Source organism: Orbicella franksi, chromosome 11, assembly GCF_964199315.1.
Source record: "Orbicella franksi chromosome 11, jaOrbFran1.1, whole genome shotgun sequence".
Taxonomy (NCBI): domain Eukaryota; kingdom Metazoa; phylum Cnidaria; class Anthozoa; order Scleractinia; family Merulinidae; genus Orbicella; species Orbicella franksi.
This window is the reverse complement of record NC_138155.1, coordinates 16,699,433-16,727,155: the sequence shown is the minus strand read 5'-3', so window position 1 is coordinate 16,727,155 and position 27,723 is coordinate 16,699,433. Positions and strand designations below refer to the sequence as shown.

The following is a 27,723-nucleotide window of genomic DNA, read 5'->3' as shown; positions in this document are numbered from 1 at the left end:
ATGTGCCATATTAAGTGATAAGAAATGAACGATTCATCTATAAAGCTGGTGGTAAAAGACAGGGGAACTGTATCCATAAGAATAACCTTCAATAACCTTCAAAAAGAAACATACAGTAGGCGGAAGGAAAATCAGTTTCGGGCGATGTGCACGTGCCGGTGATCGAAATAAATTTGCATAACAATCAAATGTACCAAAAGCAGCGTCTAGTTTCATTTAACTGCAAATGTTTGCAGAAGTTAATCATGTGGTCAATCTAAAAGGGAAAAAACAGATTACAAGTATCCTTATTGACGAAAAAGGTTTCCATTCGCTTATTTTTGTTCTTGATGAAGGTAGCTGGCCAAGTTCCATGTTGGTTTTGCGAATGACGAATTTACAAAAATGTACCACACGTTTATGTCTCTCGACGGGTTAGTTTTTTCGGGCCGCTGAAGAGACTTTCACACATCATAATATAGAGTATGGGCTTTCAGAAAATTTTAGTTTCGATTTCAAATTCAATGTACCAGTGGGCTTTTGATGGTATTGAAATTAGCTAAAAGTAGCCATTTCGCTCACGAGCTTCGATGAAGGTACTTTTATCGGCCTAAAATACGATTAAACTTGGAGCTTTTGCTAATCAAATTAATGCTTTAGAAACAGCAAGACATGCACTATGAGCTACCCAAAGTATATTGATAGATATCATCGCGTTGATCTGTACGAGCGAAAAGAAAATGCACAATTTTCGGCCATTTTCGGCGGCGTCAGGCAGCTAAAATGGCGATTTTCAAACTTTCCTCGATTTCGAAAAAACTAAAGCGCTTCAGGACCTTTGAATGGTATTTTCGAAAACAACTCACTACAGAGGTTATTTGGGCAAAATATGAAGAAATCGAAAATTTCGCGACTGTCATCTCATTCTCGGTATTTACAGGAACTGGCTCTTAAGTCGTGGTATTATTTCTAGTATATATCAACGATCTTCGAAACTGCTTATCAAATTGTGCACCGAGGATGTACGCTGATGACACCCATCTTACATATGCAAGTGACAATGAAGGCAATATTCAGTTGCATCTAAATCAAGATTTAGAAAATTTCACAATTGGCTGTTATACCATAACTAAAGCAAAGCGCGCGCTCTGATTGGTTAATTTAGCGTCTACTATTTGCCCATGGGTGTACGCTGCTGACGTGTGTGCTAATGTTTAAAAAGCAAATCTTTTGACAGACATTGTTCCCAAAGTAATGGCCGACGTTCTTCTGCCAGAAATGCGAAACTGTCTTCAAAGTTGTCTGAAGATGAAACTTTATCGAGTTACTGGTGTGCAGTCGGTTGTCATGAATGAATTTTCGCGCGCTTGTTTTCTCTTGTCATGTAAGACTACACGAACATTTTTTGGTGATGTAGCTCAATAAAAGGACTTCTGTTGTTCCAATGTCTCAATGTTATGTTATAAAACAAATTGTAAACGCCATAGCGTGCACTATTGAGTTATGGATGCACTTGGGAGGTTTGCTAAGCACTCAAGAAGCTAGAGTCGCACTCGGCTATCGCCTCGTGCGATTCTTACGCTTCTTTCGTGCTTAGCAACCTCTCGCGTGCATCCATAACTCAATAGTGCACGCTATGGTGTTTACCATTTGTTAAATAGCAAACAAACTCACTCTAAATATGACTAAAACCGAATTCATGCTTCTCGGATCGACGCAGAGGCTACGTACTCTCACAGAATCTCCGACACTTGCAATTAATGACTTTCAGCTTAACTAGGTCACTACCGCAAAATCACTTGGAGTGACCATCGATGACAAACTTGATTGGAGTGGCCACATCGAAAAAGTATCAAAGAAAGTCGCTTCTGGCATTGGGGCCGTAAAACGAATAAGGCACCTTGTCCCTCAAGCGACCTTACATCTAATATATCAAGCTCTGACAGAGCCTCACTTTGACTACCCTGGTCCCAGAGGTTTTTCTTGATTTTTCTCCGCATGAGACAGCTGCGAGGAGCCGCGAAGCGGCAAACACGAATCGCGAAGCGGCAAGAAAGAAAAACCTCTGGTTACCTTGGGCTTGAATCTCTCTTTCATGCAGACGCCAGGGTCAGGATCTGACCCTCGGGCTCGGATTGGTGGATATTTTTACAAACACCCAAATCAATATGATTGGTTCGTTTGATTGGTAATACCGAGGGGACGGTAGGGATATCTGTCACTGCACTTCTTGAGGTTAATTTTGCCTATCTCTACCAAGGAAGGGATGCAAAAAACTTCAGTTCTCAGTTTATACACGTTCAAGATTCGCCTGTGTTCGACATGGATTATGTTTCTGACAGTGTCTTCGAAGAAATTTTGACTTCGGTACTCGAGGAGCGTTTTCCAGAGATTGAATATCAGCATACTGCCAACTGGACATGGGAAGTCAATTAGGATTCAGTTGCTCCCTGATGTCTGCAAATACCTGTACCTGCCAGGCTATTCATACCCCTCACCATGCCATAATTGTGGTTGTGTCCTCTGAAGTCTCTGGTGGACTCTCATCTCCGCGAACTGCGAAACCGTGGCATTTCAGAGGCCAGTTTGAGCAGTGAAGACGTCGACGAGAACAATCTGCTCAAAGAAGCTTATGCCTTTCTATTCGAAGTCCCGAGGCCTTCTTAAGTACGAGAAGTGGAGAAACATGCTCCGTAGTAAAGTTTAACAAGACAGAACCTTAGCGATCGTTGCGGATGAAAGCATTCTCGCAAACACGCGCATTGACCCCGGCCAAGTAGGTCAAGTGATACCACTCTTCACCACCCGAGTGGAAACATTAGCGGCTGATAAGCACGTGATTGCTAAGTTGCCATTGGTCCCTTTTGTAATTAACAATTTGACACGTTTGACAGCTGGTGTCTGCATGAAAGTGAGATTCAAGTCCAGGGCAACCAGAGGTTTTTCTTTCTCGCCGCTTCGCGACTCGCCGTTCGCCGCTTCTCGAAAAGAAGAAAAATCAAGAAAAACCTCTGGGACCAGGGTACACTTTGACTATTGCAACATATATTGTTTGGGGAAACTCTGGGATAACTTCACGAAATAAGTTACAAAAGCTACAAAATACCAGCAGCAAATTCAAAGAGCTACGATGGTTTACAAGTCTCTCCACGGGTGGCTCCAGAATATCTAAGTTCTAAACTCGAGTGACGTGAAACCGCATATAACCTACTCTGAGAATAAACTAAATGTTCCATTGCCGCGCACAATCTATTATAAAAATAGCTTTAGCTATAGTGGTGCCATTCTTTGGAACAGTCGTCCTTGTGACTTAACGGAAGCAGGGTCCCTGAGGAGATGTCTAAGGCACGGCATTCGTGGAGAGACATTAGCCATTAGGAATTAAAGATATTAGGTTTTTAAGGTGGCCGAACACAGTTTTCGCGCGCGCTTTTGGTGATGCAATTCAGCGCGCGCACAAGGATTGCAAAAAACGAACATGCCGTCAATAGAGCGATCATTTTATTTATTCAGCACCCGCAGTATCTGTGCTATTTTTCTCTATAACTGAACGCAGTGTATTGATGGCTTTAGTCTTTTATCATAAATATATGTTGGAAATGGTAAAGATGCAAAGAACTCAGCAATTCTCAGCTTTTTCTTTGTTACCGAAAGAACCCAGTTAAATGAAGTGCATGCGTAGTAAGTCAAAAAATTGCGATTGAATGAAAATTTGCACTCTCGGAAATACGCCTTTTTCTCGAGAACCACTCATTAGAATTTCACGAAATCTGGCACGAAATTATTTTAGGAAATAAGTAACTGGAGTATTGAAAATAATTGAACTTTAACAAAGGAAACTCTAGATATTCCAGTAAACCTTCAACAAGGGATAATTAAAGATCTCTCTGTTAAATTATTAGCAAAATGGTGTTAACTTGTGAGAATCGTTACAAGCTTGTTGCATGCAAATTATAAAGAAAATCTAATGACTAGATTTTCTACAAATAAACAAAACCGATTTTAAAGGTCTATTTATTTTTATTCGTGTTGTTAACTTGCTTGCTGCCATTTTTGGCGACCGAGAGATCAAGGGTTTTAGAGAAAAAGGTGAATGAAACACAGGTATCAAAAACTGTGTTCAGCCACCTTAAGCTGACGAATTTTTATACTGTGTTTAAATAAAGATTATGATAAAATACAACAATACAATACTTTGTTTAGACACGTCACGTCTAAGAGCTGTACAAGTTCGTTCAAAATACGTACGTGTATTCCTGTTAGGGAATACATATATCTTATTAGATGTTTTAGTGACTGTGTAGTATTGCTGTATATTTTTACGAGTTGTGCCGTATTTTGACGAGCCCTCCGGGCTCGTCAAAATACAAACAACGAGTAAAAATATAAAACGATGCTACACACCGAAACATCTATTAAGAGATTTATTTTCCAACTGCTGTAGTCAATAACTTTATCAATGAAAAGAGGGAGAGTGTGCGCGCCGACCTGTCCGGCAAAGAGGTTTTCTACTTTACAAGTAACTGTGCAATATCGCTGTATATTTTTTTACTGTTATTTGGACGGTATTCGCTGCAGTTGGATAATAAATGTACGTATTTTGAGCGAGCTTGTAAAAATACGAAGATTTACGTGATTTACAAGGTCATAAAATCTTCTATAATCTTCTATCATCTGATACACACCAATTAACTATTAACTAAACGTCAACACTAAGAATTAAATATAAACAGTGAAATTTAAAATCCTACCAAAATAACGGTGGAGTGAAATGAGCAAAAAAATAAAGGTCTAATGTTCTTGGTTTACTCTTAAAATGGGCAACATTGATGGCCTGTTTCACATTTGAAGGCATACTGTTCCAGAGCTTCGTATTGATGTAAGCAAATGATATTATTAATAGTAATGGTAACAGTAATAGTGATAGTGATGGTGATGGTGATGGCGATGTGATGGCGACGATGATGGTGATAATGATAATGATAATGGTAATAATAAAAGATAACGCAAATGTCTCAGTTATACACACGTTACGAAGAACCGTTTGTATACGGAAAAATCAATTAATCCTGCGATATAGCTCATAGTATTTTACCTGCGAGAATTACACAATTGACCAATATGAGAGGAAAGCACAAACTTGGTCTCACTGATGTTACCTATGAGCGGGTCTTTTCTTGAATATCCATCTCTCACTTCAATGGAGTCGAGCGTACATTCTGAATTTGCGCCATTGATTCCTGTGAAAACCAGAAACCGGAGCGATATGTACCGGTCAGTGGGCACTTTAATGCGCCAAACGCAGTGTGAAAACGCGGGAAAAGACATAGGATAATTTGGTGATGTGATATTTCCACTCTCTCCTGTTAAATCTCCACCACAACCTGAAAAAAAGTAACACTTTGTAAGGCAAATGTATTTTTAGTTTTATCGGGGCCACGGGAAAGTTGCCCAAATCACATCATTATTGTCCCTTTGTAAATTTAACGGTAATGCCAGCTTGAAATAGAACTACTCATGTCAGGTTAAGATGGGTCGTCATCCCAGTTTTCAGCAGCTGGTCAGCTCCACTTTACCTTTACCTCAGTAGCACCATTTATATGTGTTATTGACCAGGCGTGAGGTCAAGACTGCTGGATATTGGCCCCGGATATTGGCCAAGTGTCTGTAGACAGAGACGGAGTCGAGGTCCATAACGACGCTTGGTCAATAAATAATTTTTTATGTAGAAAAATAACATTTTCTTGCGGAACACAGCGGGTAGTCCCAAGCGGGCAAGATAGCGCCTTGTTGCCCACTCGGTTAGCCAATCACAGCGCAGGATTCGGTTCACCTTGCCTGCTCGCGGAGCCAGCCATATAATAAACACATACATTCACGACGGTAGGCCGCCTATAGATACCGGCAAAAGACTCACTGACATAATTTCAGCATTTTCATCTCAAGTGAGTCAAAGTTTAGGTTAGTCGTCAGTTAACTGCACGTATCTTCACTTAACGTAGAGAGAACGCAGCAATTGTCATTTGAGCAGGATTTTTTATTTGTCGTGACTTTAGTGGATAATCTTCGCGGTAAGTTGATTGTTCGCCAAAAACCGCCAGTTCTTTTTTAAATCCCACTTTTAACACTGAATGACTCACCGGGTGTTATGGAGCTTGTGTATGACAGAAAAAAGCCTTTGAAACGTCCTTCTTTATTTGTTGTGAAACGAAGTCTTATCCGATTGGTTTTTGATACTATTAGCTCCTGGACAGACACGCAGAAACTGAAAGAATGAAATATATCTTCATTAATTAAATTATGGTTTAGTTAGACGTGGAACTCAAATGTGCCGTCAATCAGACGGTAAACAGGTGTATCAAACACAGAAGGAAAAACGCATGTTAGCAACAGAGAAATCCCGCCTTTGCAACCAACCAGGAAATACGCCTCGTTATTACAGCTACTTTTTTTTGCGGTAAAATTGTTTCCGCTCACTGTACTACGAACATGGATTTATGATTTCTGTAATGGAATCATTGAGAAGGTAAAAGTATTTTAAGTAAGGTTGCCTGTACATGTATAGTACTAATCTACTCCATTAGAACCACCATCCTAGTACTCAACGGGCTGTATACAGAATGCAGACAGAGCATAAAATGTGCAGAAATGAGGGAAAGATGGCCTTAAAATATAATCTGAGGGCGGAAACGAATGAAAGGCTTACGGAAAGATGGTTACTCTGAGAAAGCTCTAAGAGGGTAGTATCTATAGTGGGACAAAAACAAGCTGTATATGGATTACTTCCTGGAAAGCTGGTGAGGTGTTAGAAATCAAACGCATGAACCCAGTCCACCAGTGAGATTTCTGATGCAAACCAATGGATGCGTGATTGAATACCATGCAAAGTAACTTTACATCATACTATCCTAGAACTTTCATGTTTGATTCTTGAGAGAGCGATGACAGACATGTACGGCCCCGCAAATGATCCCGGCCCGCAAATGATCTCCGTACCGCAAATGATCACGGGACCGGAAATGATCCCCAGATTGTACCATAAATGATCCCGAACCGGAAATGGTCGCCTTGCCATAAAATTTGGAAATGTGAGGACTCAGGAATTTGGACAGTGGATTTTAAATTTATGCAATCGCTTTTTTTTTAAGACTGTGAAACTCAGAAAACCGTGAACATTTGGATTTGATTCCAAATGGTTAATTTGGTACTGAACCAATCACTATAAAGTTCAGGACAGGCCAGAAAACCTCAAAACCACAAGCAATAGGCCACGTTCGATATATCAATATTCTAACATCGATCCGAGGCTTTCGGGTCAAAATTGCAATTTTTTAAAGTTTCCTTTGTCTTTCAATTCCCAAAAGAGACTTGGATACAAAGAGAACACCAGCAAACATAGAAGTTTGTTCTGAAAGCTTCGGAGCCATGTTAGAACGTTGATATATCGAACGTGGCCTATTACCGCTGGTGTTTGCTGTTTAGTTTTCTCACGCTTGATTGGCTTTTTCCTAGCTGCACAATAATAATCCTTAAATATTTCTCGTATTCACGGTTTTCTGAGTTTCACAGTAATAATACAATGTTTTGATACAACATTTACTCTATGAAACGCAAGAAAATGTGCAGCTGAGTACGAACGATTTGCATGCAAATTTCACAACTTTAAAAATGATAGGAGGGGGTAAGTTTCTAAAGAAACTGTGGTGCTGTGTCGGTGGGGAGTATAACAAGATAATTTGGTTTTATCAACTGGATTGATAATGTGAATTGGCCACCGTAGAGAGATTCGAAAGCTGACGTTTCGAGCGTTAGCCCTTCTTCGGAGCGAATCCGAAGGGCTAACGCTCGAAACGTCAGCTTTCGAAGCTCCTTACGGTGGCCAATTTACATTATCAACCCAGCTGATAAAACCAAATTATCTTTAAAAATGATATCTAACGTTACGAAATCCTGTGTTTGAAGTTTGTAGTTTAGCTGGATCCTTCCCTGAATGCCTTTATTGAGTCAGGGCCTGAGATGTATGATAACGCAGGATGTTCACCATATCCTCAAATTTGGAGACAACTGAGAATTCCCAAGTGGATTGACTACATTTTTACTACGATACCTAGCACGAAAGAATCTTAGAGACTTTCGTGGGAGCCCGTGGCTATCTAGGACGCAAGTAGATGTAGTTTACAGGGAAAAGTTCTAAGCGGTTAATTAGATGACAGAATCATCTTCGAAGATTCGTGTTTCTTTTTGCAGTGCGTTTCCTAAACGAAAAATTTATGCAGTCGACACATGTCAACTTAGTATTTTGTGAAGTGTGAGAAACGTTTTTTATTGCTGGTTTTATACCTGGGGTACTTGTCTTTTCTTCACCTAGGATAATTAAGAAAATATGTATCCATCCATAGACTTTTCATGGAGTCCACGCCATTCCTAACTGTTTGCGGTGGAATCAGTTCCGGTCCCGGGATCATTTGCGATACATGATATCTGAAAAGTTTTAGTCGCTTTCTATGTTTTTTTTATGCTTTGCATACTCATTATTTCAAAGATATAACACATGAACATAATTCGGCAACTATAATGCTCAATGAGAAACGAAAAAAGACCTTTGTAGTAGTTTTTCGTCCTAACAGTGCTTATAGTCCAGCTGTTAAGGGACAAAATTGTTCGTTTTTTGATAAAAGCATCAAACTTGGCAGGGTTACTAACCTCTATAAGACAAATATTTCCTGATATGGAGCCATGCCAAATTTTTCTTCCAGAACCATGGAATGCGCATGTCAAAAATATGGCATACAACGCCCTCACATGGAAACGAGGCTGATGCAAAATACCAATTTTTTTTGCCTTCTGGGACTACTATGCCTAGTGTCTTGCTCTTTTGATACAACAACAAATTAATCATTGCCTTTGAGTCTTAAATTATGTCACGTGATAGTCACGTGACCATTATGTTCAATTACCTGCAAAGCAATACGCACTGATGAAATCATTACCATTTTTAGAACTACCAAAGAAATCATTCAAACTCAGAATTAAAAACAAACTACTAAGTGTTCTCGAAGATGAAGATTCCTTCACTGAGGTTTACAGAATCATTCTAAATTGAAATGCCAGTAGCAGTAGTAAAAAAAAAAACCAACCAACAATCAAACAAACAAACAAAAAATATATTATCTGTTAAATCACATTCTTTTCCCACTTTTTCTTTTTATTTTGTTCATTTTTTTTCTAACTTTCTATTTTTCTCTATTTATCATGGTAATAATAATAGTAATAAAAGTAATAATAATAATAAATCATTTGTAACTATTGATAGACTGGCCAGTGCAACTGTAAAATGTAGGTTTTATTAAGAAATAAAATGATGATGATAAATGATGATGATTTTTTACATACCAATTTTATTATTTGCAATGTAGATTATATTATCTAGGCTAGGAAATTCAAACCTTGAATGTATGTTTTGAATGTGCCAAAAACGTAATATCAGAACTATGCATCAAATCGAGGCTGAGATACAGAGTCGATTTATATAGGTTTGATTGACATGATTTTCTTGAGTTACTTACTTACTGTGATTGAGACACCTTTTCTATTTCGCGTTTGAAACTTTCAAATATGCCGGAATAGATCAGGTATGTCACAACACTAGCTGAACTTTTTGGTCTGAAGGAAGCGTTTTGAAAAACAGCTTTCATTGACTATAACGTTCCTAAGCCTGCTTTTAAAAACGCTGGCTGAATAAAGGTTCTTTTAGTTGTAATTTCTACCACAATTGCACAAACCGGTGCACTCAAGATTAGCCTTCAAGCATATGTTAATTTTTTAAGAGAACAAGAGTTTCCAATCACTTTGCTGCAGTATTTTTCAAAGGAAATGCAGAAAAAATGTGAATAGCATTAAAATGTAAAATACATCAATCATGTCAATTTAGATCCCTCTGAATGCAGCCTCTGAATTTGTTTAGGTTGCTTTTAAAGTACGTTCTAAACTTAAATGAGAAAACAAGGAAACTTGTAATACGACCTACTGGATGGTATATTAATCTTTAATCTTTAATCATTATTTATATACGGTAAGAATAACATGTCTAAGATCCTAAATCTAAAATTCTAATTCTAATATCAAATTAACTTACAACAACATTCCACTTATAAACCTGATTTCCGTGATTACAGGGTAAGCTGCTCCAAGGGGTTTCGCCGCTGTAACTAAAACTATTTTTCATGTAGTTAGTTCTCGGAGAGGGAACAAAAAATTTCTAACTGAGTCCCTCAGAGCATAATTTGATTCATTTCGTGTTACAAATTTAGAAGTGATATATTCACTTCTAAATTTGTTAGGCAAATCGTTAGAAAAGTGAAAACCATTAGAGCTTTCTGAATTTGACATTGAAATTGCAAGTCTTTCCAGCTGAGTTTGTGAAACAAGGAATCGACATCAGCGTCATAGACCGATGAAGTTATTACTCGTGCAGCATGGTTTTGTAGTTTTTGTAGCCTGTTAGATAATGTTTTGCCACAATTACCTTAGACTAGGCTGCAGTAATCAAAGTGAGGTTGAGGTAGTGATGTTGCATATGCAGAGTAGGGTAGATTGAGGCACAAATGACTTAATGTGATTCCTTAGTATTGCATTGCGCATCCCTAAGTCATGAGCCCGTGCGCGTGCAAAAGGTAAGAGATTTCCCTGAAACTAAGCTCGATAGCGAAATAAATGCTCCTTTTCTCTTAAACGAGCACGGTGAATCCCGATTTTTTTTTTTCGGGTATTTGCTAACAACAGTCTAATAAAGAACATATTTAAGGAAGGAAAAAGGTTTGATAGTAGAACGTGATTTTTTTTTGAAAAATAGTTCTGTACTGGGTGTATTTTGGCCAAGGCGAGGACTTCAAGCTAACCACGGAACCGTCCGAAAAAGTGCAATATTCTCACAACCAGGCAATCAAAAACGGCTTAAATAAAGCAATACTGCTTATGTGAATAAAATAAGCTTTACTTTCAACATAAAATTTTGTGTCTTTCAAGCAACCAAGACTTAATTCTGGAACGATACCGGTTTCGCCCCATGGCGAATTCGCCCCCACTATAAAATTTCTATTCCGAGTTCGCCCCAAAATTTTGTGTTCGTGTTTACGTAGTTGTCATCGAGTTATTAAAAGTTTTCGAAGAATCATTTCAGTCTATGTATGTTTATGTCATCTCGCCATCGGGGAGTCTTGCCACCAACGAACTCCCGGTCGCCACCGAGCGAAGTCAACTGCACCAAGCGAAGTCACCTCGCCACCAAGCGAAGTTTCCTCGCCACCAGTAATCTAATAAGGCAGTGGGTAAAAGAATGAGGAATAATCTCTATATGCGACTCGATCTGGTTGGGGGCGAACTCGATCAAGTTGAGTCGAGGTAGGGGCGAACTCGGTGGGGGCGAACTCGCCATGGGGCGAAACCGGCAACTACCTAATTCAATTCTGTATGAAGGTGATTCGAATTTTTAACGCGCAACCAGTAAAAGCACCCCATTTTAAGAGCCTGCTGACGCGTTAACAAGCACGGTGACCCCATTTTTTTTATTGCATTTTTTTAATGTTCATATCATGAATGTTAATCATGCCAAGTTGCAAAAAAAGTTTGATAGTAGAACAATTTCAAGGGAATTACCTTAACTAAATTTATGGCTCCAATTGCAGAAGCGATCTTTTTACACAGTTGATGTGGGAATGCCACGTCAGATTTTCATTTACATTTACTCCAAGTGATTTCGCAGAGGAAACTTGTTCAATTGGAACATTATTATTGGAGAGTTCGAGTGTATCAGATAGAGTTCTTAATCTTTGCCTGGAGCCGATCAATATAAATTCCGGTTTTGTAGCGTTCAAGGTAAGTCTGTTAGACACAAGCCATTTGCCTAGTTTTTCAAGGTCGTCAGATAGACTAGACTGAATCGAATGCAAATCAGAACCAGCGTAAGTAATGTGGGTGTCATCAGCATACATTCTAGGTATGCTAAATGATAGACAGTTAGGCAAATCGTTAATATAAATTAGAAATAAAAGAGGACCAAGGATCGTTCCCTGTCGCGCACCACATTTTAGAGTGGTGAAGTCGCCGAGACAGCCATTAACGGAGCACCATTGTGTGCGCTTAGTCAAATACGATTTAAACCAATCAAGAGTTTTCTCTTGAATTCCGCACCGAAATTAGTTATATCCCGTTAAGCCAGACTTAAGCAAATCACCTCAATAGCCAACATAGATCCATCCTTTGTCTCGGCCTCAATTTGATGCAAAGCCCCAATATGACATTGAGCATGCCGAAACACAGGTTTCTAAGTTTGAATATCTTAGTACTCTATATTGTAATGTTCAAAATAATAACTTCTTTTTATTTGCGAGAAAAAACGAGAAAGAAGAGGAGAAAAAAATTAATCGTATTAATGCAATATTCGGTATTATTTTATTGTTTATTGAAAATGATGGTCACGTGACTAATCACGTGAAAAATTTTTCGACTTCCAGATGCTTTATAAGCTGCTGTTATATTAAAAAGGAAGAAATCTAGGCAAAGTACTCCGGAAAAGGCTTAGAAATAAGCATTTTAACTCAGCCTCGCTCCCATGTAGGGGCCTAATATGTCATTTTTTGACATGCACGTAGCGTGCTTCTGGGTGAAAATTTGGGATGGCTCCATATCAGAAAATGTTTACCTTATAGAGGTCAGTCATCCTGGGAAGTTTCATGCTTTTATCACAAAATGAACAATTCTGGTTATTTTTGGCTCTTAACAGTAGGACTATTACCTGTTTAATTCGTCCTCCCTTTTAATTCGTCCCTTCCGGGATTTTCTCGAGCGCTTTTTTTTTTTTTTGCTGTTCCTTGAGTTTATCTAAAGGGCGATGAACCTGCTCCAACTTTTAATATTCAGTCCTGTGGTCGAGGAGGCTAAAAATTTAAAACCAAGTGCAAAACCGGGGAAAGCAATCCAACTGAAAAGGACGCGACGACAGTGTAACCGCACTGGAAATACTGATATGATCTGACAGCTGAATTATGATCGGATAGAATGATCTCCACACGTGGGAGAAAATCATTTCGCCAATCTAATTAGACGATAAAATCTCTCACACCATCGAATATATACTTATCATATACGGTTTCTAAATAGATAATAATTGAAAAGACAGATGCCATCAAAACAGAACATTTCATTTTCACCTTCCTAGCTTTGTATCATTAAATTCTGGTCCTTCCCATATCTCCAATTGGTCAGTACACCAGCATTTGCCGTCACAGTTGAATTCCACTTCAAAGTCAGAGAACTCGAGTCGAATAAACTTGCCACGCGGCATTGTGATAACCCAGTCACATTGTATCGAGTTTGGATATGGATAATCTGGGTAGCGAGGCGACGAAATGCTTTGGGAATGTTTTGTTAGTGCACCGCCACACCCTGTTTAAAGGAAAATAATTTTTGTACAGGTTAGTTCTGGGGAAGAAAAAAATAAAACATTCCATCACTAAAGTAAAACATATACACAACTAATTCACCTTTTTCCCATTGGCTGATGTAAGAGCCATTAAATCCCTGGTATGCGTCAGATTTGTCAGAATAAAACCAAATTCTTAGGGTATTTGAGCTTGATGTGATAACCTTAGGTACAAGACTGATGTCACAGAAACTACCTGGAAATAAAAAAGAACAATATGTATTTTACGTGACCAGTTTTCGTGGAGAAAAGACTGAAGGACGCTTGCACTTCCGGATGAAGTGTAGTTCTTTTCTTACCTAGAAGTTGATCTGTAGAACTGCTTCCATCCTTTACCTCTACAAGATCAATGCACTCCCCTCTATAGCTTTCTAACTCAACAACATCGAAGGAGAGTAAAATAAAACGACCCGGCTGAACTTGAATGTTCCAAACGCATTCAATATTGTTGGGGTATTTTACCGGAAAATTCGGAGTCTGAAATGTTCCGCTGTCCTGTAATAGAGTGAATTTACAATCTGAAAGAAGTGAAAAGGAGAAAGTAAAATAAGTAACAACAAGAAACAGCAAAGAAGACAAGAAGCTGACCGAAAAAGACAGAGTACTGGGAGTGCTGGACTAACTTAGTCTACTCGACTGTTTCATTTCATTGACAAGAAAAACGGAATAATGTTTTACACATGCATTTCGTTCTTTGAAAAGATGGAAAACTTCTGATTGCGAAATCCTTTATAAAACCCTCGCTCCTTTTTCACCTTCAGCTTCATAAATGATCTGCGGGAGTTTGGCAAAGGGAATTAAGTGGTGAACTATGACGTCAACACGAGGGCAACGACAATGAAAACGTCACTAAAGCAGAACAGTGGCGGAACACGTACTCTACAAAACTTTCTGCATACTAGTAAAGCTTTCTCGTCGTGGTATACCATGGAATATCCTGCCAGTCAATTGTATTTTCCCGCTTTTTTGCGAGTGTGCATACCAAGAAAATACAAGTGACAAGTGGGATATTCCATGGTATACAACTTGATAGCGTTGCAAAACTATTTTATACCATGCCATAGAAAATATATTGCCTAACTTAATCAAAGTAGCTTATACGCAGAACGCGATGGAAAGGTTCGATGGAATACCCTCGAATATGCAACGGCTTTCCTGTACAGTTCTGTGTCACAAGGACTGGGAACCACCGAATTCACGAATTTGATTTGCTGAAATCGATATTGACCCCGGTCTCGGTTTTCCCATCTAGACCGGCATCATCGGTTACATTTTGCTTTGAAAAGGTTGCAAACTAAAATACAAATATATCAACTATTTTCTATTTTCTTTTCTTCCATAGTTTATGGAAGTGCCAAAAAGCCTGATGAGAAAAAAAGGAAAGAGGAAGAGCAAACTTTGGCAGATTCATCGCCGTTCGCAAGCAAAATGCCCGCTAGTCACAAACCAGTTACAAGAACGAATGCATTTTTTCTTGTTCAGTTGCCATATCATAAACATCTTATTAACCGAGCTTAGTCGGTCTCTATGGGAAAATCTTGACCTCGGTGGTGCGTACAGACCTTACTGCGTTCGGTCTGTATTCACGACCTCGGTCAAGACTCTCCCATACAGACATCCTGCTCGGTTAATAAGAGCTAATTATATTTTTGATTATCCGTCCCGGCTCTCTTAAACAGCAACGTGAAATAATCAAGTTCTTAGAAGAACGCAAAACAACCGCTGCTAATTTTTAGTTTTTCCTTAAAACCTGTCTCTCGTTTTGAGACCCACAGGCTCTGGAGCATTGTGAACTTTAAAGGTAAAATATAAATTAATTTTTTACTGGGCGTTGTTGTCATTGCTCAACTTCCTAGCAATTACCCGCTGCACTGACAAACACTGTCGCGTCACGTGACAAATACAGAAAATTTAGCGTGAACTGTAGGGGCTGATAGTTGCCCTTGAAAATTCTTTGTTTTTAGAATACTACATAAGACTTTTAACTTTGTTTTTGAGCTAGTATTTGTTTTTGGAACCATCCCCGTGGGCAATTATCAGCCTGTGTTCATTGACCACATTCTCAGAATGAATGCAAGCTAACATCCCTAGACGGCATTGACCTGGGCTCAGGAGGGAAACAGACAACGTGGTAGACCGAGAGACACCTGGGGCAGAACCATAGAAAAGAAAGGATAGCCTTGGGTTTTACGTTGTGGAGCGAGGCAGCAGTGGTCACACGTGACCGAGTGGCATGGAGAAGAATTTTCGGCCCATTACCCTCAACTGACTATGGTCAAAATTGGAATGAAAGTTAATCATGTCAATCATTAGCCTGTGGGTCCTTGATAAAAATACCTGGTACTCTATAAAATATTGTTACGATATAAACCTCGAGCTCACCGTCTAATAATTTAAAAGTTCCGTTGTAAGATTGTCAAGTGACCAGATTAGACTAATGAGGTCGACAATGGAAAATTGAGTTGTGAACTATAATATCCCATAAAATAACCTACGAGAGCCTTCGGTTTCCTCGGTTCTTGGAGTGTTTCCTCGCTGCGTGAAACAAGAACCGAAAAATCGGACAGAAAACGAGAGAGAATAATTTAAATGTTAAATATACGATCACTTTCGACCAGTCAAGAAGACATGTACTGGCGTAATTTAGTGTTTTAGCAATTTGTTGGAACGGCTTTTTTGCTTTCCGGCATATCAGGTTCGTTTGGTCTCCACATGGATGTTTTGGCTCCATCCGACAACATACGAACCATGGCTCGACAAAACTCGCCTAAAACGCCACGATTAAACGTCAATACTATCATTTTTGAAGAAAACGGCTCCTGTGAAAAGTGGCACTTTGCGCACTAGCTGAAGAAATATTCGGCTTGTCTGATATTAAGAGCGACCGCCTAGTATTAACGACCATCAGCGTAATTTATTGCGATGGCGTGATGGACAGCTGCGCCAGTTCTTTGCTGGGCACCTTGCTCAAATTCGACCGCTTCCAATGTTGCTTTGCATCATGCTGGTTTTAATTCATCTGATGGACTTGAGATTATAATTCACTGCCCGATTTTGAAACAATTACTAGAAAGCTGATCACTGGTGGCAACTGTTCATGGTGTCATGCCTGAGGGATTTCATCTTGAAGGACAAAGTATTGACGCTTATTAAATATAAATTTACAATTTCCTAAACAAAGGCTAACTATGCCTTTCATGTAATTCATATAGCAACAACATGGCATTATGTAGTCAAAAGATAGCTATTGCTCTAGCATTAAAAGCAGATTCTCGTCTCGTTCATTCAGGATGGACTAGTTGCGAAATTCGACTCAAATAAATATTTTTATAGTTTTCTAATTTTAGTGCTTTAGAAAATCAAATGAACTTTTCACAGTTCGATGTCAGTAAATCTTACTAAAGGTAAGAATAACATCCGGGCAACATCAGATTTATTTGACCAGCAAGAAATCATTAAAAGTGGTACATTTTCAGTAAAAGTTTTAAAAGTATGAATGAATTTTGCTTGTTAATTAACCGGCATAATCATGTCTAAAGTTTAATTCAAATCGGAGTCCCCCCCCTCCCCTGTCTTTAAGTTCTTAGGTTGCTAACAATTTCATTTCTTTCAAGTTAAAACCAAGAGGAAGTGTAGGAACACTTCTCGGATTTTCGCCAATGTCTTAATATTTCTGGCCGACTAGCATTTGGAAATACCTTAACATGTGTAGAGGGCGAGTTTATAAACTGTCTGACTAATCCCGGACAACACACTAAGTGAAATACTGACAGTATTATTTGTAACAAATTTTGAGTGGTTAACCGTATAAGCACGTAAACCACAACATGAAAAGTTCTGACACACAATAACTTTCACACTCGTAGTACTTTGACACACTGTTTCGACCTGTAGTGTGGCAATCAACGGTAATTATACACACTCAGAAAAACATCAGTTAGCACAAAAATATCGAGCACCATAAGGCCACACTTCTATTTGGCGTGACAAAAAGTACAAAAAAGTATTAGAACAAGAATCTCAGTAATTAAAAGTTACAAGGAGAAGCAAACTTCTATTTTTGGCTTGTTTAAAAGTACGTACCTTGTTCTGTGGCTTCATTTATACTGCTTAAGGTAAGCAAGATTAGGCTTGGAATTGAACACTTTACGTAAACCCAGTTCAATACCATTGTTCTGGTGAAAGGAAGAAAAAACACTTCTCAGATGAACACTGGAAATCTTAAAGTAAAGAGAATCACTGAGTTGGCTCCACAAGAACGGTAACTTATGCAAATTAATAATTCCCACCAAATTGTAAGGCTTAGTCGTTAAATGAAAATTTCTTGGATTATAAATAACTTGTGCTTAATGTGATTTATGTAAATTGCACTGAGCTGTTTGCTTTGTTTGAGAGTTTCAAGGCAGACTATTGTCTTAAGAACAACAAATTCGACACGCTGAGCTATGCACGATAGGGCAATGTTTTTGCGGCCGATTCTTTACAAAAATGTAGTTTACATAATGTGGTCGCAGAGAGTGCTAAAAGATTTTTTTTGAACAGAAAAGAACTCTGAAAGACACCAAATCTAGTTTTCATTGGTCGAGAACGTATCTTAGGTCGCCTCGTGTTCAAAAGCCTAACATTTCTTAATGTCGATTTCTGCCTAAATTGATCTCACTAGGATGAGTTTCTGTTTGCTTATTATTCTTAGGAGGATGTTGTAATTATTAATTTATTGAACGAAACTGTTAACTACGAAATATATTGAAGGAATGATTATGGACGGATATTGCCAAATTTTGGCGGAGTAAGCTTATGGTAGCAATATTCAGCGCTTTACGTTGGAGCTGCGATAAAATGGTCGCGCGCGTATTTTTGTGAGCTTAGTTAGAATTGACAGTCGCTAAATATGGAGAAACATATTTTTTTTCTGATTTGGATCATTCAACACATTTGATTGTGCTATTTTCAATAACAGTACACACGTGCCTTGTGAAAAGGTCCAGCTGCTTAACACGTGTGCTCTTTGTACACTTTCCACTCATTGTGCATCACTAAATCAACACGCATCGGACTTAACACAGTACGTTGAAACAGCTTCTTCGTTTCTCTTCTAATTACAGATAAAAGTTGGCGAATCAGATTTGCCTTTGCATGTTATTTTGAAATTCGGTATTCCAGTTTTGAGAACTTCTATCATCATTAAAATTCTCCTCACTCGCTCAGGACCTGACGTAATCTGGTCAGCGGAACTTAATTCGCTGAAAAGATTAAGAGAATTAAGTACTAGGAAATGAACCAGTTTTGGAGGACATTAAATAGAATTGTAGACTGAGCAGATTTTAATCACCATCATGATGTCGTTATCATAATATACGTAGCTAGTTTAAATATTCTGCAGGTCAGAAGGTCAGGCTTTAGTCTCCCTTAAATTATGTAAGAGTTTGAGGCTTAGTGGGCAAAACGTTTTTCAGATAACGTTACAAAACGTATAGTAGCAGCTAGTAGCGCAAAAAGCAAATTGTTAGGCTTGGTGAATAACAAGTATTATGAAAGGCCTGAGCCGTTAACGTATGAGTTCCTTACTCTGGGAACCGGAGGCCTTGCATGGGAACCTCTTTCCGGTTTCAGTCAAGTCTCGATTGAAAGCCTCTGGATCGAAGCGCTATTGCTTTGATAACTCTGAACCAATGACATGCAATTTTCAATCCGTTGAGTCCAGGCTCTGGACTGGAAAGCTGATAGGCCCTTTGCAGCTAAGCCATCACGTGACCTACTTTTCATAAAATTAGGGGCTGCAACTTTAAGAATACCAGAAATGGAGAGAGCATGTCGAGAATATCAAAATGGCCAAGTTTGAGGCCCCTGGCATTAGAGAATGAGATTTTATGACGGTTTGAATTTTTAAAAACTAAGAAGATGGAGAGCAAAACCTTTCTCTCCAACAACGCTTTCCATAGATATCCTCTAAATTTGCCGAAAATTCAAACTGACGTATAAACTTACTCTTTAATGCCAGGGGTTTCAAACTTGTCCATTTTGGTATTTTCGATATGCTCTTTTAGTTTCTGGCGTTCTTTATAGCCCATAATATATAATATTTTTAGGAAAACTTTGGTCACGTGATCCCAGCTGCAAAGGGCCTATTTTCCCCTGATTTTGAATCTAACTGACACTGCAGGTAGCTGCAAAAATAGAGAACACCGCGGTAAATAAGCGGTGTCAAATATTATAAGTAGTGCTTAAGTTAATGATGAGGGGAAGATAATGGCTGAAGAGGTTGTATTTTGTTTTTCCGTTTCTGAGAGTTTTAAGAGAGCATGAAGGGTCATTGAAGAAAGATTATCAGTCCTAGCCTATAAGGCCGGACGTTTTAGCGACGTTCCATGGGGTCAAAAAGTGAAGTGCCGAGGCGCCGAGCAAAAATATGGTGTATTCTATTTTCTTCTCCGCACGAATACGGTATGACCAAGTGGCTTCGGAAAAAGGAAAACAATTTTCCCAGGAATGTTACACAATCATTTGAGGATGCTCATTTTTATCAGACGAGTTTGAACATCGCTTTCCAGATAATGAGCGTGTCGTCGAGCCAATTTGTCAAGGTATATCCATCTTTGGAGGCCGTCATCGAGCATTTATTACAGAAGGCTCACCAACCTCGTTCCCAGGGTTTTTGACTTTTGCCGTGACCCGATAGACAGATTTTCGTAATCTTTCGTTTGTTCCATACAGGTTATCATTATTGTTTTTGAGTTCTATTGAAGGTATTTTCCCAGGAAAAAAAAATGGTGAAAACCAAGAGAATCCAAAACCTTTGGTTATCTCTCTTTGCATGATCGAATTTGAATAAAGTTCTTTGTGCTTGACGACTTTTCTCGATACAAAATGAAATTGCGGTGTTTTGTAGTTTTCAAGCACTCCTTTTAGTTTCTGGCGTCATTCCTGGCTTAAAAGTTAGTTTTTAAACCTGGCAATTTCGTTGAGACTTTAACGAGTCATTTTACTTATCTAGTCAGTACTAGTTGTGCGCTTCTCAATCGCGGAAGAAAGCAGTCACTTGCTGAAAATGCATGTTCCAGCCTAGCGTCTTATCACTACATGTTCATACGCCAAATAATATGTAAACATAGTCGGATCAATCTGATATTCAAATTAAAACTTATAACTAGTCACGTGTCTCAATAACTTCCAATTAATGAAATACTTTTTTAATCATTATCTTAAGCTAGCAATAGTTTTCGCGAAGTGTCCGCCCTGAGTAGGGCCAGTCTTTCCAGAATGAGCTTAATCGTCTTTAATAAGCTTTCATCAATTGGACAGATTTGGCCATTATGAGGCTGTTATAATATTTATTTAAGATAAGATTGACCGACTGAATGTAATGACTTACAATTACTGGCAACCTGCTAACAATTTGCCTTAATTTAAATGAAACTCGTTTCGCTTTCATCAAATAAGGTTCCAGATTTTTTCTCAATTAAATGACAAGCGACAAGCTTCCTCAACCGTTCAGTACGTGGAAATTGAATTCATTCACATATTCTCTTGTAATTAAAGAAGAGAAAAATAAAGAATGTTAAATTATAAAAATGAGATACTGAGAAGTATTAAGAACACCCATGGAAGTCCATTATTGCATTTTAACTGGTTGGTTTCGAAATTTAATGCATGTAACATAAATTAACGAAATGTTTTGAAAGAACTCCTGGCGTTCTCCAATGGCTTACCTGGTCTATTATTATTCTACTGCCAAGAAACACAGAGCAAAAAATCTTGATGAAGGTATAAATAATTGACGAAATGCACGATGAGTTGAAGCGTCATGCGATAATGAATCTAAGGCCTATATATTGAGAATCAACTCAGACAAGGTACTGATATTTATACAGTTAGGTCAGGTTATCTCTAATACTCGAGGGTTGTTGTGCTTCCCACATTGAATCAATCTACTGCTGTTCGCCTTGTTGTAGGCCTGCAGGCCGATAGAATTTGTCGTTCTGACCAAGACCACTGTCATATGCATCCCTATTGTTTTATTTCTTTTTAATCGTCGAAGTATTTTACCAAGAGACAGTTTCATGTACTCCGAAGTTGACCTGCTGAAAGCCTCATTTGAGAGTTCAGTTCAGTTCTGGATCCATGTAAGAGTTAACCTTTAGCATGGGATGCCACACCGCTAGGAGAATAGCAAGGAGATTCACAGCCGGGGCCAAATCTTGGCAGATGATAAATCTAAAGAATTAATAAACGGTAAGGATGGACAACTTCTGACATACTAAAAAAGTAACCAATTGGCTAACAATGTATCGGTCTAGGACCTTCTTTATTTATTTGGCCTTCAAGTATAAGTATTGTCTTCAATGTCTCGTACTGATTATAAAAATCCCCTCGCAGTAAAGATATAATTTAGCAATAACGTTACGTTCTAAGTAGGCTCTCGAGAACGTACATTTATAACATAGGCTGAAAGAAGCGTGCCTTCTGATTGGCTAATACGCTCGATCCATTTGCCCATGTGATTGCACGCTGACGTCAGTTTGTTTATTTGTACTTTTCCTCGGCAACTTTTTTCATCGAAGTCGGCCACTTTTAAAAAAATAATTCCTGTTTTTTTTTTTTCTCCTGAAATATGGAAAAATTAATAATTCATCCGGAGATGACGAAGATAATTCCTGTGAGCTACGAAATAACGAGCTCAAGTTTTTTGCCGCGAGCTTGAGTTGAATCAGCTTGTTTTTTTTTTTTTTTCGCTCATGCTCTCTTGAGTTGAATCAGCTTGTTGAACAAAGAGACTCGGAGAAGACCAAGAAACAACAAACTGGTCTGTATAAACCTTTCAAGGTCAGTAATGCATAGCAGCAATTTTTAGACAGAATTTTTCAGCGATTTAACGACAATAAAATTCAGCACAAGCTTTCATTGTAAATTTTTTTTGGTGTCCAAAGCCATTTAAGCACGTTCGCGCGAAATGTTTTACTTGATAGATTTTCTTCAAACTTCTACTGCGGACAGATAATGAATTACCTGTTTCAGAAATGAAAAAAGTTGGGGAAAAAAGTTCGCGAAATCGAGGGGCGAAGCCGCGAGAAGAGAAGGTTTCTTCACCAGACTCCTTGCCGAAGGATTGCTTTCCTCTTCGCCGCTCGCGCGCGTGAGTCAAAGTTGCATGCTCGCAGGCTAACTTCTAATAGATAGGTTTTCTTCATTTTTTCGCTTAACGTTGAAAATCGATAGAAAAAATGATCCATCAAAAGAAAAATATGGGTAGCCGAACGTCCTTAAATACTTTCGGCGAGCAAACTGCACATGAGAGTTTCAACAAATTCCTTTTTCAAGCGAAGTCTTACGCTTTGATCCTCATCGTTTTCACCTTACGTACATCCGGCATTACCGCTGCATGGCATAACAACATCTCACTTTTCAACGCTCTTAACTGCGCCTGAACACTGTTTTGTCACGTTTCTTGAAGCTACGTGACCTGTAGATTCTAAACTAAGAGTTTTAATGTGAAAGTGGGTGCTGGCGCCAGAGCTTGAAGGAAATACTGATAATAAGATTTGAAATAAACGGTATAATAGGGGTTGGTGTAGCTTTTTAAAAGAGAATTACGATTTTTCCAACTAGTTTAGTTTTAAAGGGCTTTTGTGGAACAACAACAGAGCCCCAAAACTTTTTTCTTGAGTCAAGAAAAGAACGTAACAAATGCCAGAACTTGGTTTAAGAGACCCAAGAAACCTTTAGTGGATGTATTTCTACAAGTATTCGTTTTAAAAATTAGCCTTTATGCTTAAACATTACCAGTAAAAGTGAAAATGAGACGTTTTAATAGCATGAATTTGTGAGTTTAAAAGCAAGGAAATCAAAATCTACAGAACAATATGATTGCAAGCTTTTCTTTCGACGGGCAAATATAACTCAATGGTCGAATTATTTACCTCAACGGGCAGAGATTTTGACTCAACGATCAAATTTAGCGCCTCAACGGGCAAAGAATACTGTGAGTGATTTGCCTGTGGTACTGAAGTCGCTTTCGACATAAAGCAGGTTGGCTTCACACCTTCCTCTCTTTTCTCCCGAGACCAGCAAGCTGCAGTCGGCAGTTTACTCCGAATGGAAGCATTTTTGCCTAACACTTCACTGTTGCTGAATGCACTGAGAAATCTGCATAAAAGTTAATGATGGGTGGTCGCACAGATAAATAATTGTAATTGAACTGAGTGGAGTGCAATTTGATCTGAAATCATACGCGTGATTTCAAAATTGAACGAGCGCGCAGCGCGAGTTCTATTTGAAATCACAAGTATGATTTAAGACCAAAATTGCACGACCCGAAGCTCAATTGCCACTTTATTAAATCCGTTTTGAAATCGCACAATTTTTATGCTGAAGAACAACCGCCAGAATATTCGTCAAAATGGACACTGAATGTTGGAAACTTCCTGTAAAGTAGGTCTTCAGCCTGAAGGAGCTCGTAATCGTCATTTAGAAACTGTAATTAATTAAATTCGTCAAAAGTTTTGAAAAACATCAACAACAAAGTTTTAGCAATAATTGTTACAAAATTCGCCACACAATGGCTTTTTGTCTTTCATTTTCCGGAAATTTTATTGCTTACTTTAAACTAACCTTGAAATCTGATTGGTTGTTTTGTTTTACTGTCCCAATCTCATTGGCTGAGAAAAAGATGCGATTTAGAGCAAAAAATAGTGCGATTCGTGAATAAATCGCACTGCTGAAAGCCAATCAGATTGCAAGGATAACCAGTGATTTCAAAATGGATTTAATAAATCCCGGTATCAAGCTTCTGAAAGTGCCGTGTCTGGTTTCCCCTCACTGTTCGTCCCCGTTTTTGTGAGATTATGCAATATTATTGCAAAATCTCATATAGTCATCGGTCCGGATTGAAGGTTGGAGGATTTTATGAAACCTGAGAATCTCTCTCCCGATGAGAGTTAATAGTTAACGAAGATAGTGAAAACTCGAGACAAAATCGGATTGTTGCATTTACAAAGTGGCAGACAAGATGATATTTGAAATGTAAACCGCCTTTGCTTCTAGTCAAACTCCCTTCTAAACGGCTCAAACAGACCCAGGAACACAGGTAAATAACAGTGCATTTATTTTTTAAATAATTATGTTATCGCTGACACAGTGTTTGGGTCCCCTGTGCTTTGGGCAAGCAAGAAGATTTTTATGAACGCCAATCGAATGGGAGCTTTAGTGCTGTCTACAGGCCAACATTTAAGCTTGTTCCTTTGTTTTTAAAGCGGTGATGTGGTGAATAAAATCCCAACTTGTGGTGTTGTGGTGATCTCAAACCCTTCGGAGTGCGATCTTTGTGTTTTTCCTGCTCTGGTGTTCTGTGAAATAAAGTCATTTGGGGTGCTGTGGTTCCTTGTTTGACCTTTCTCAGACCTAAATTTAGCATTCAAACTTCGCTAATCTGTGCTAATTTATGACAAGCACGTACCATTGTTTTTAACAAAATAGAGACCAACACTGTCTGGTTAAACTTCAATATGCTTCAGCTGCCAATCTGAAGCTGTTTTCATTAATACAAGTAACGTTGCCTCTGCCACGATGAACCCGGTGCTGGACCGAATTTATTATTGACTGCGAGCCTTTTTTAACTGACTTACAGGCAAGACAGGCAATGAAAAGTGTTGTGATGTGTTCATTTCGAGGGAAATTGTTAACGCTGCCCGAGACAATAGAAAGTTAACCAAGGTAAAAGTTCGATCTACCCTGTGATTAACCATGGTTTAGGACGGTAACCATGGTTGAGATGACAGATATATCAAGTCCACTCGCGGTCGCATGGTATCTTGCACCCCATGATGTCCAGATTGCGTCAGTCTCATTTGGTCGCGTTTTCGACGTTTGTTTTCATGGCAAAAAAGTTAGTCAAATCCAGATCAGCCACTCGGACAATATATTCGACCGTACGTCTAGATGGTCTGAAGTTCTCTTTCCACCATTTTTGAACAAACTTTCCGTTCGAACGGGTTTCAAACAAGTGTACCGAACTTAGGGGTACACCCAAAGTCACTCGGTCTATTACAAATCAGTTTCTATTCCTTGGTTCTCCTAGTGTTGTACAACCCCTCCTGAATCTCGTGGTGCTGGCAATTTTCTCTTTTTTCTAAAAACTATCCGATTACAACGGTCAGTCTGTCGATTACGAAATGTCACGTCCGGTCACAAATAGTCACACAATTTCCGGTCACCAGAATCGGTTAGCGAAGTCATTAAAAGCGGTTCCTCTCTCAGCGATTTCTGAAAGTTGCGCGGTTTTGTAATTTGAATCACCTGGTTAGTATAGGTAATCATACGGCTTTGAGTTCAATTTGGAATTAATTTGCACGAGTGAGTTTTTCAAAAAGCTGAAATTGCACGAGCCGCTTCGGCGAGTGCAATTTCAGCTTTTTGAAAAACTCACTCGTGCAAATTAATTCCAAATTGAACGAGAAAAACCGTATGATTACTTATTAATAATATAAAAATGACAAAATTTGCGTGGAGGAAGTGCCAGAAGACCTTTCTTAAAGCCATTTTTTCTCATTCGAGAAAACTTTTTTCAAAGTTTCCGCACAAAATTTTGCTCATCATTTTACGTAATATCATTGGCTTCGAAAATTTCCTGTTGTCTTTCAGCCAATCATAATCCAGAATTACGATGTGTAATTTGCACTGGTGTTACACTTTTTGCACTGGTATTACAATCTGAATCGAGTAATTTTTTCATGTATATTATTAGCGGGTTAAATGAATGGAAACAGAACTCACATTTAACTACAGAATGTTGGTCTATAAACAAACACCTAGAAAGAATGTTCAGTTAGTTAATTGGCCTCGTGAATAACAGTTTATTTATTTTACATGGATGTAAATGATTATGTTGTTCAAAACATGACATAACAGTCATGCAAATGTATCTCATAGAATTCTTTTTTCGAGAAAAAAGAAATGTATTCCGTAACTTTTTTGATCTACTTGGTAATGGTTGCCTTCGCTGTGCAAAGTTAAAGGAATTTTTTGTGTCTAATTCCTTCGTTGTTCCGGGTCACGTTACATGTAAAAAAGGTCACCCGTCTCGATCGCGCGTGGTTGATTCTTCACTCAAATTCGTGGCCATAATTTCCTTTCAGTTGAGTCTTAGTAAACTTGAGCAGCGGTTATCTTCGAACTAATGTAGACATCAGACCGAGAGGTGATTTGAAAACGAATTGCTCACTTTGTTTTAGAGGTAATTTCTAGAACGCACCTGGTTGTATCATGTGGTGTTCGACTAAAAAGCAATAGGTTACAACAATTCTAAGAAAAGGCAACAAACAGAATAAAAAAGATAAAGAAAAACAACTTACAGATATTTCCTCCTATTGATGTGAACTGGTAGCTAGATTGAAGTAACTGATGAACTAAACTGAAGCTCGATGCAATTGTATAATTTATAATTTAATTGTATAATTGTATAATATATTGTCACTAAATCCATTCGAAATGGTTCATCACCATCTAGTCAATAACGAAACAACTGTTCTCTAACGTTACAAGCAAACTGTTGCATGTCACACTCGCAGTCACACTTGTCTTGCTTTCTTCATTGCGTTCTTCCCCACGGATTTCCGAGCAAAAGAGAGACTACTCGCAGTCTATAGAGGACATTAAGGTCAACAATGTCTAGCTGCTCTCGTGGAGTTTAGGAGCCTCTAGAAGAACGATCGTGTCGATGCGACGTTTCAGGACTGCGGACCTGGTTTCAGCCTGACTCTCGAGCTTTCCTCACAAGTCCGTCTCTTTTGTTTGGTTTTACTTTGAGGATGCGACTAAGGGGCCACAAGTTTTCTACCACGAGTACAATGTCTCCAGTTTCACTGAAAATAACTTCTTTATCTTTGCAGCCGGATTGCCTTCTCACTTATAGCAATTAAACTCCCAGATACTGACTTTTAAAAACAAACTCCAACGGAATGGGATAAAACCAAACATAAGCTTACAAGCACGCATTGCGGACCTATATATAAATTACCTACCCGAAACGAATTGACCGAATTGACCTAACAAAAAGCTGCACAGGAATTAGGCACATCGACTCTAGATTTCTCTGCTATCAGAGGCGATGCCGCAAATTAAGAGTAGAAAACAAATAGGTGAAAAAAAAAAAAAAAAAAAAAAAAAAAAAAAAAAGAAAGAAAGAAAAACGCCAAGGAAGAAGACAAATAACAAACGGCACACACAAGGGGACATTTGCGGAGACGTGTTGCGGCGACGTGATGTGGGGA

The 27,723-nt window shown here is 38.6% G+C and overlaps 2 protein-coding genes and 1 pseudogene across 3 annotated transcripts in view; 1 reads left to right on the top strand and 2 right to left on the bottom strand.

Annotated features, from left to right (window-relative positions):
• Positions 1-17,702, bottom strand: part of LOC145503149 (cubilin-like) — a 33,971-nt gene extending 16,269 nt beyond the window's left edge. The window contains exons 1-6 of the mRNA XM_081482616.1: positions 17,543-17,702; positions 13,759-13,977; positions 13,521-13,655; positions 13,188-13,422; positions 6,120-6,244; positions 5,139-5,363 (exon numbers count right to left, since the gene is read on the bottom strand). Of these exons, the coding sequence (XP_081338742.1) occupies positions 5,139-5,363; positions 6,120-6,244; positions 13,188-13,422; positions 13,521-13,655; positions 13,759-13,977; positions 17,543-17,630 (1,027 nt within the window). The 5' untranslated portion in view covers positions 17,631-17,702. The remainder of the gene's footprint in view (positions 1-5,138; positions 5,364-6,119; positions 6,245-13,187; positions 13,423-13,520; positions 13,656-13,758; positions 13,978-17,542) is intronic.
• Positions 1-27,723, top strand: part of LOC145503133 (uncharacterized) — a 403,728-nt gene that overhangs the window by 190,242 nt on the left and 185,763 nt on the right. The gene's annotated exons all lie outside the window — the stretch shown is intronic.
• LOC145503103 (zincore component SEPHS1-like) overlaps positions 1-27,723 on the bottom strand; it is a 162,596-nt pseudogene that overhangs the window by 101,867 nt on the left and 33,006 nt on the right. The gene's annotated exons all lie outside the window — the stretch shown is intronic.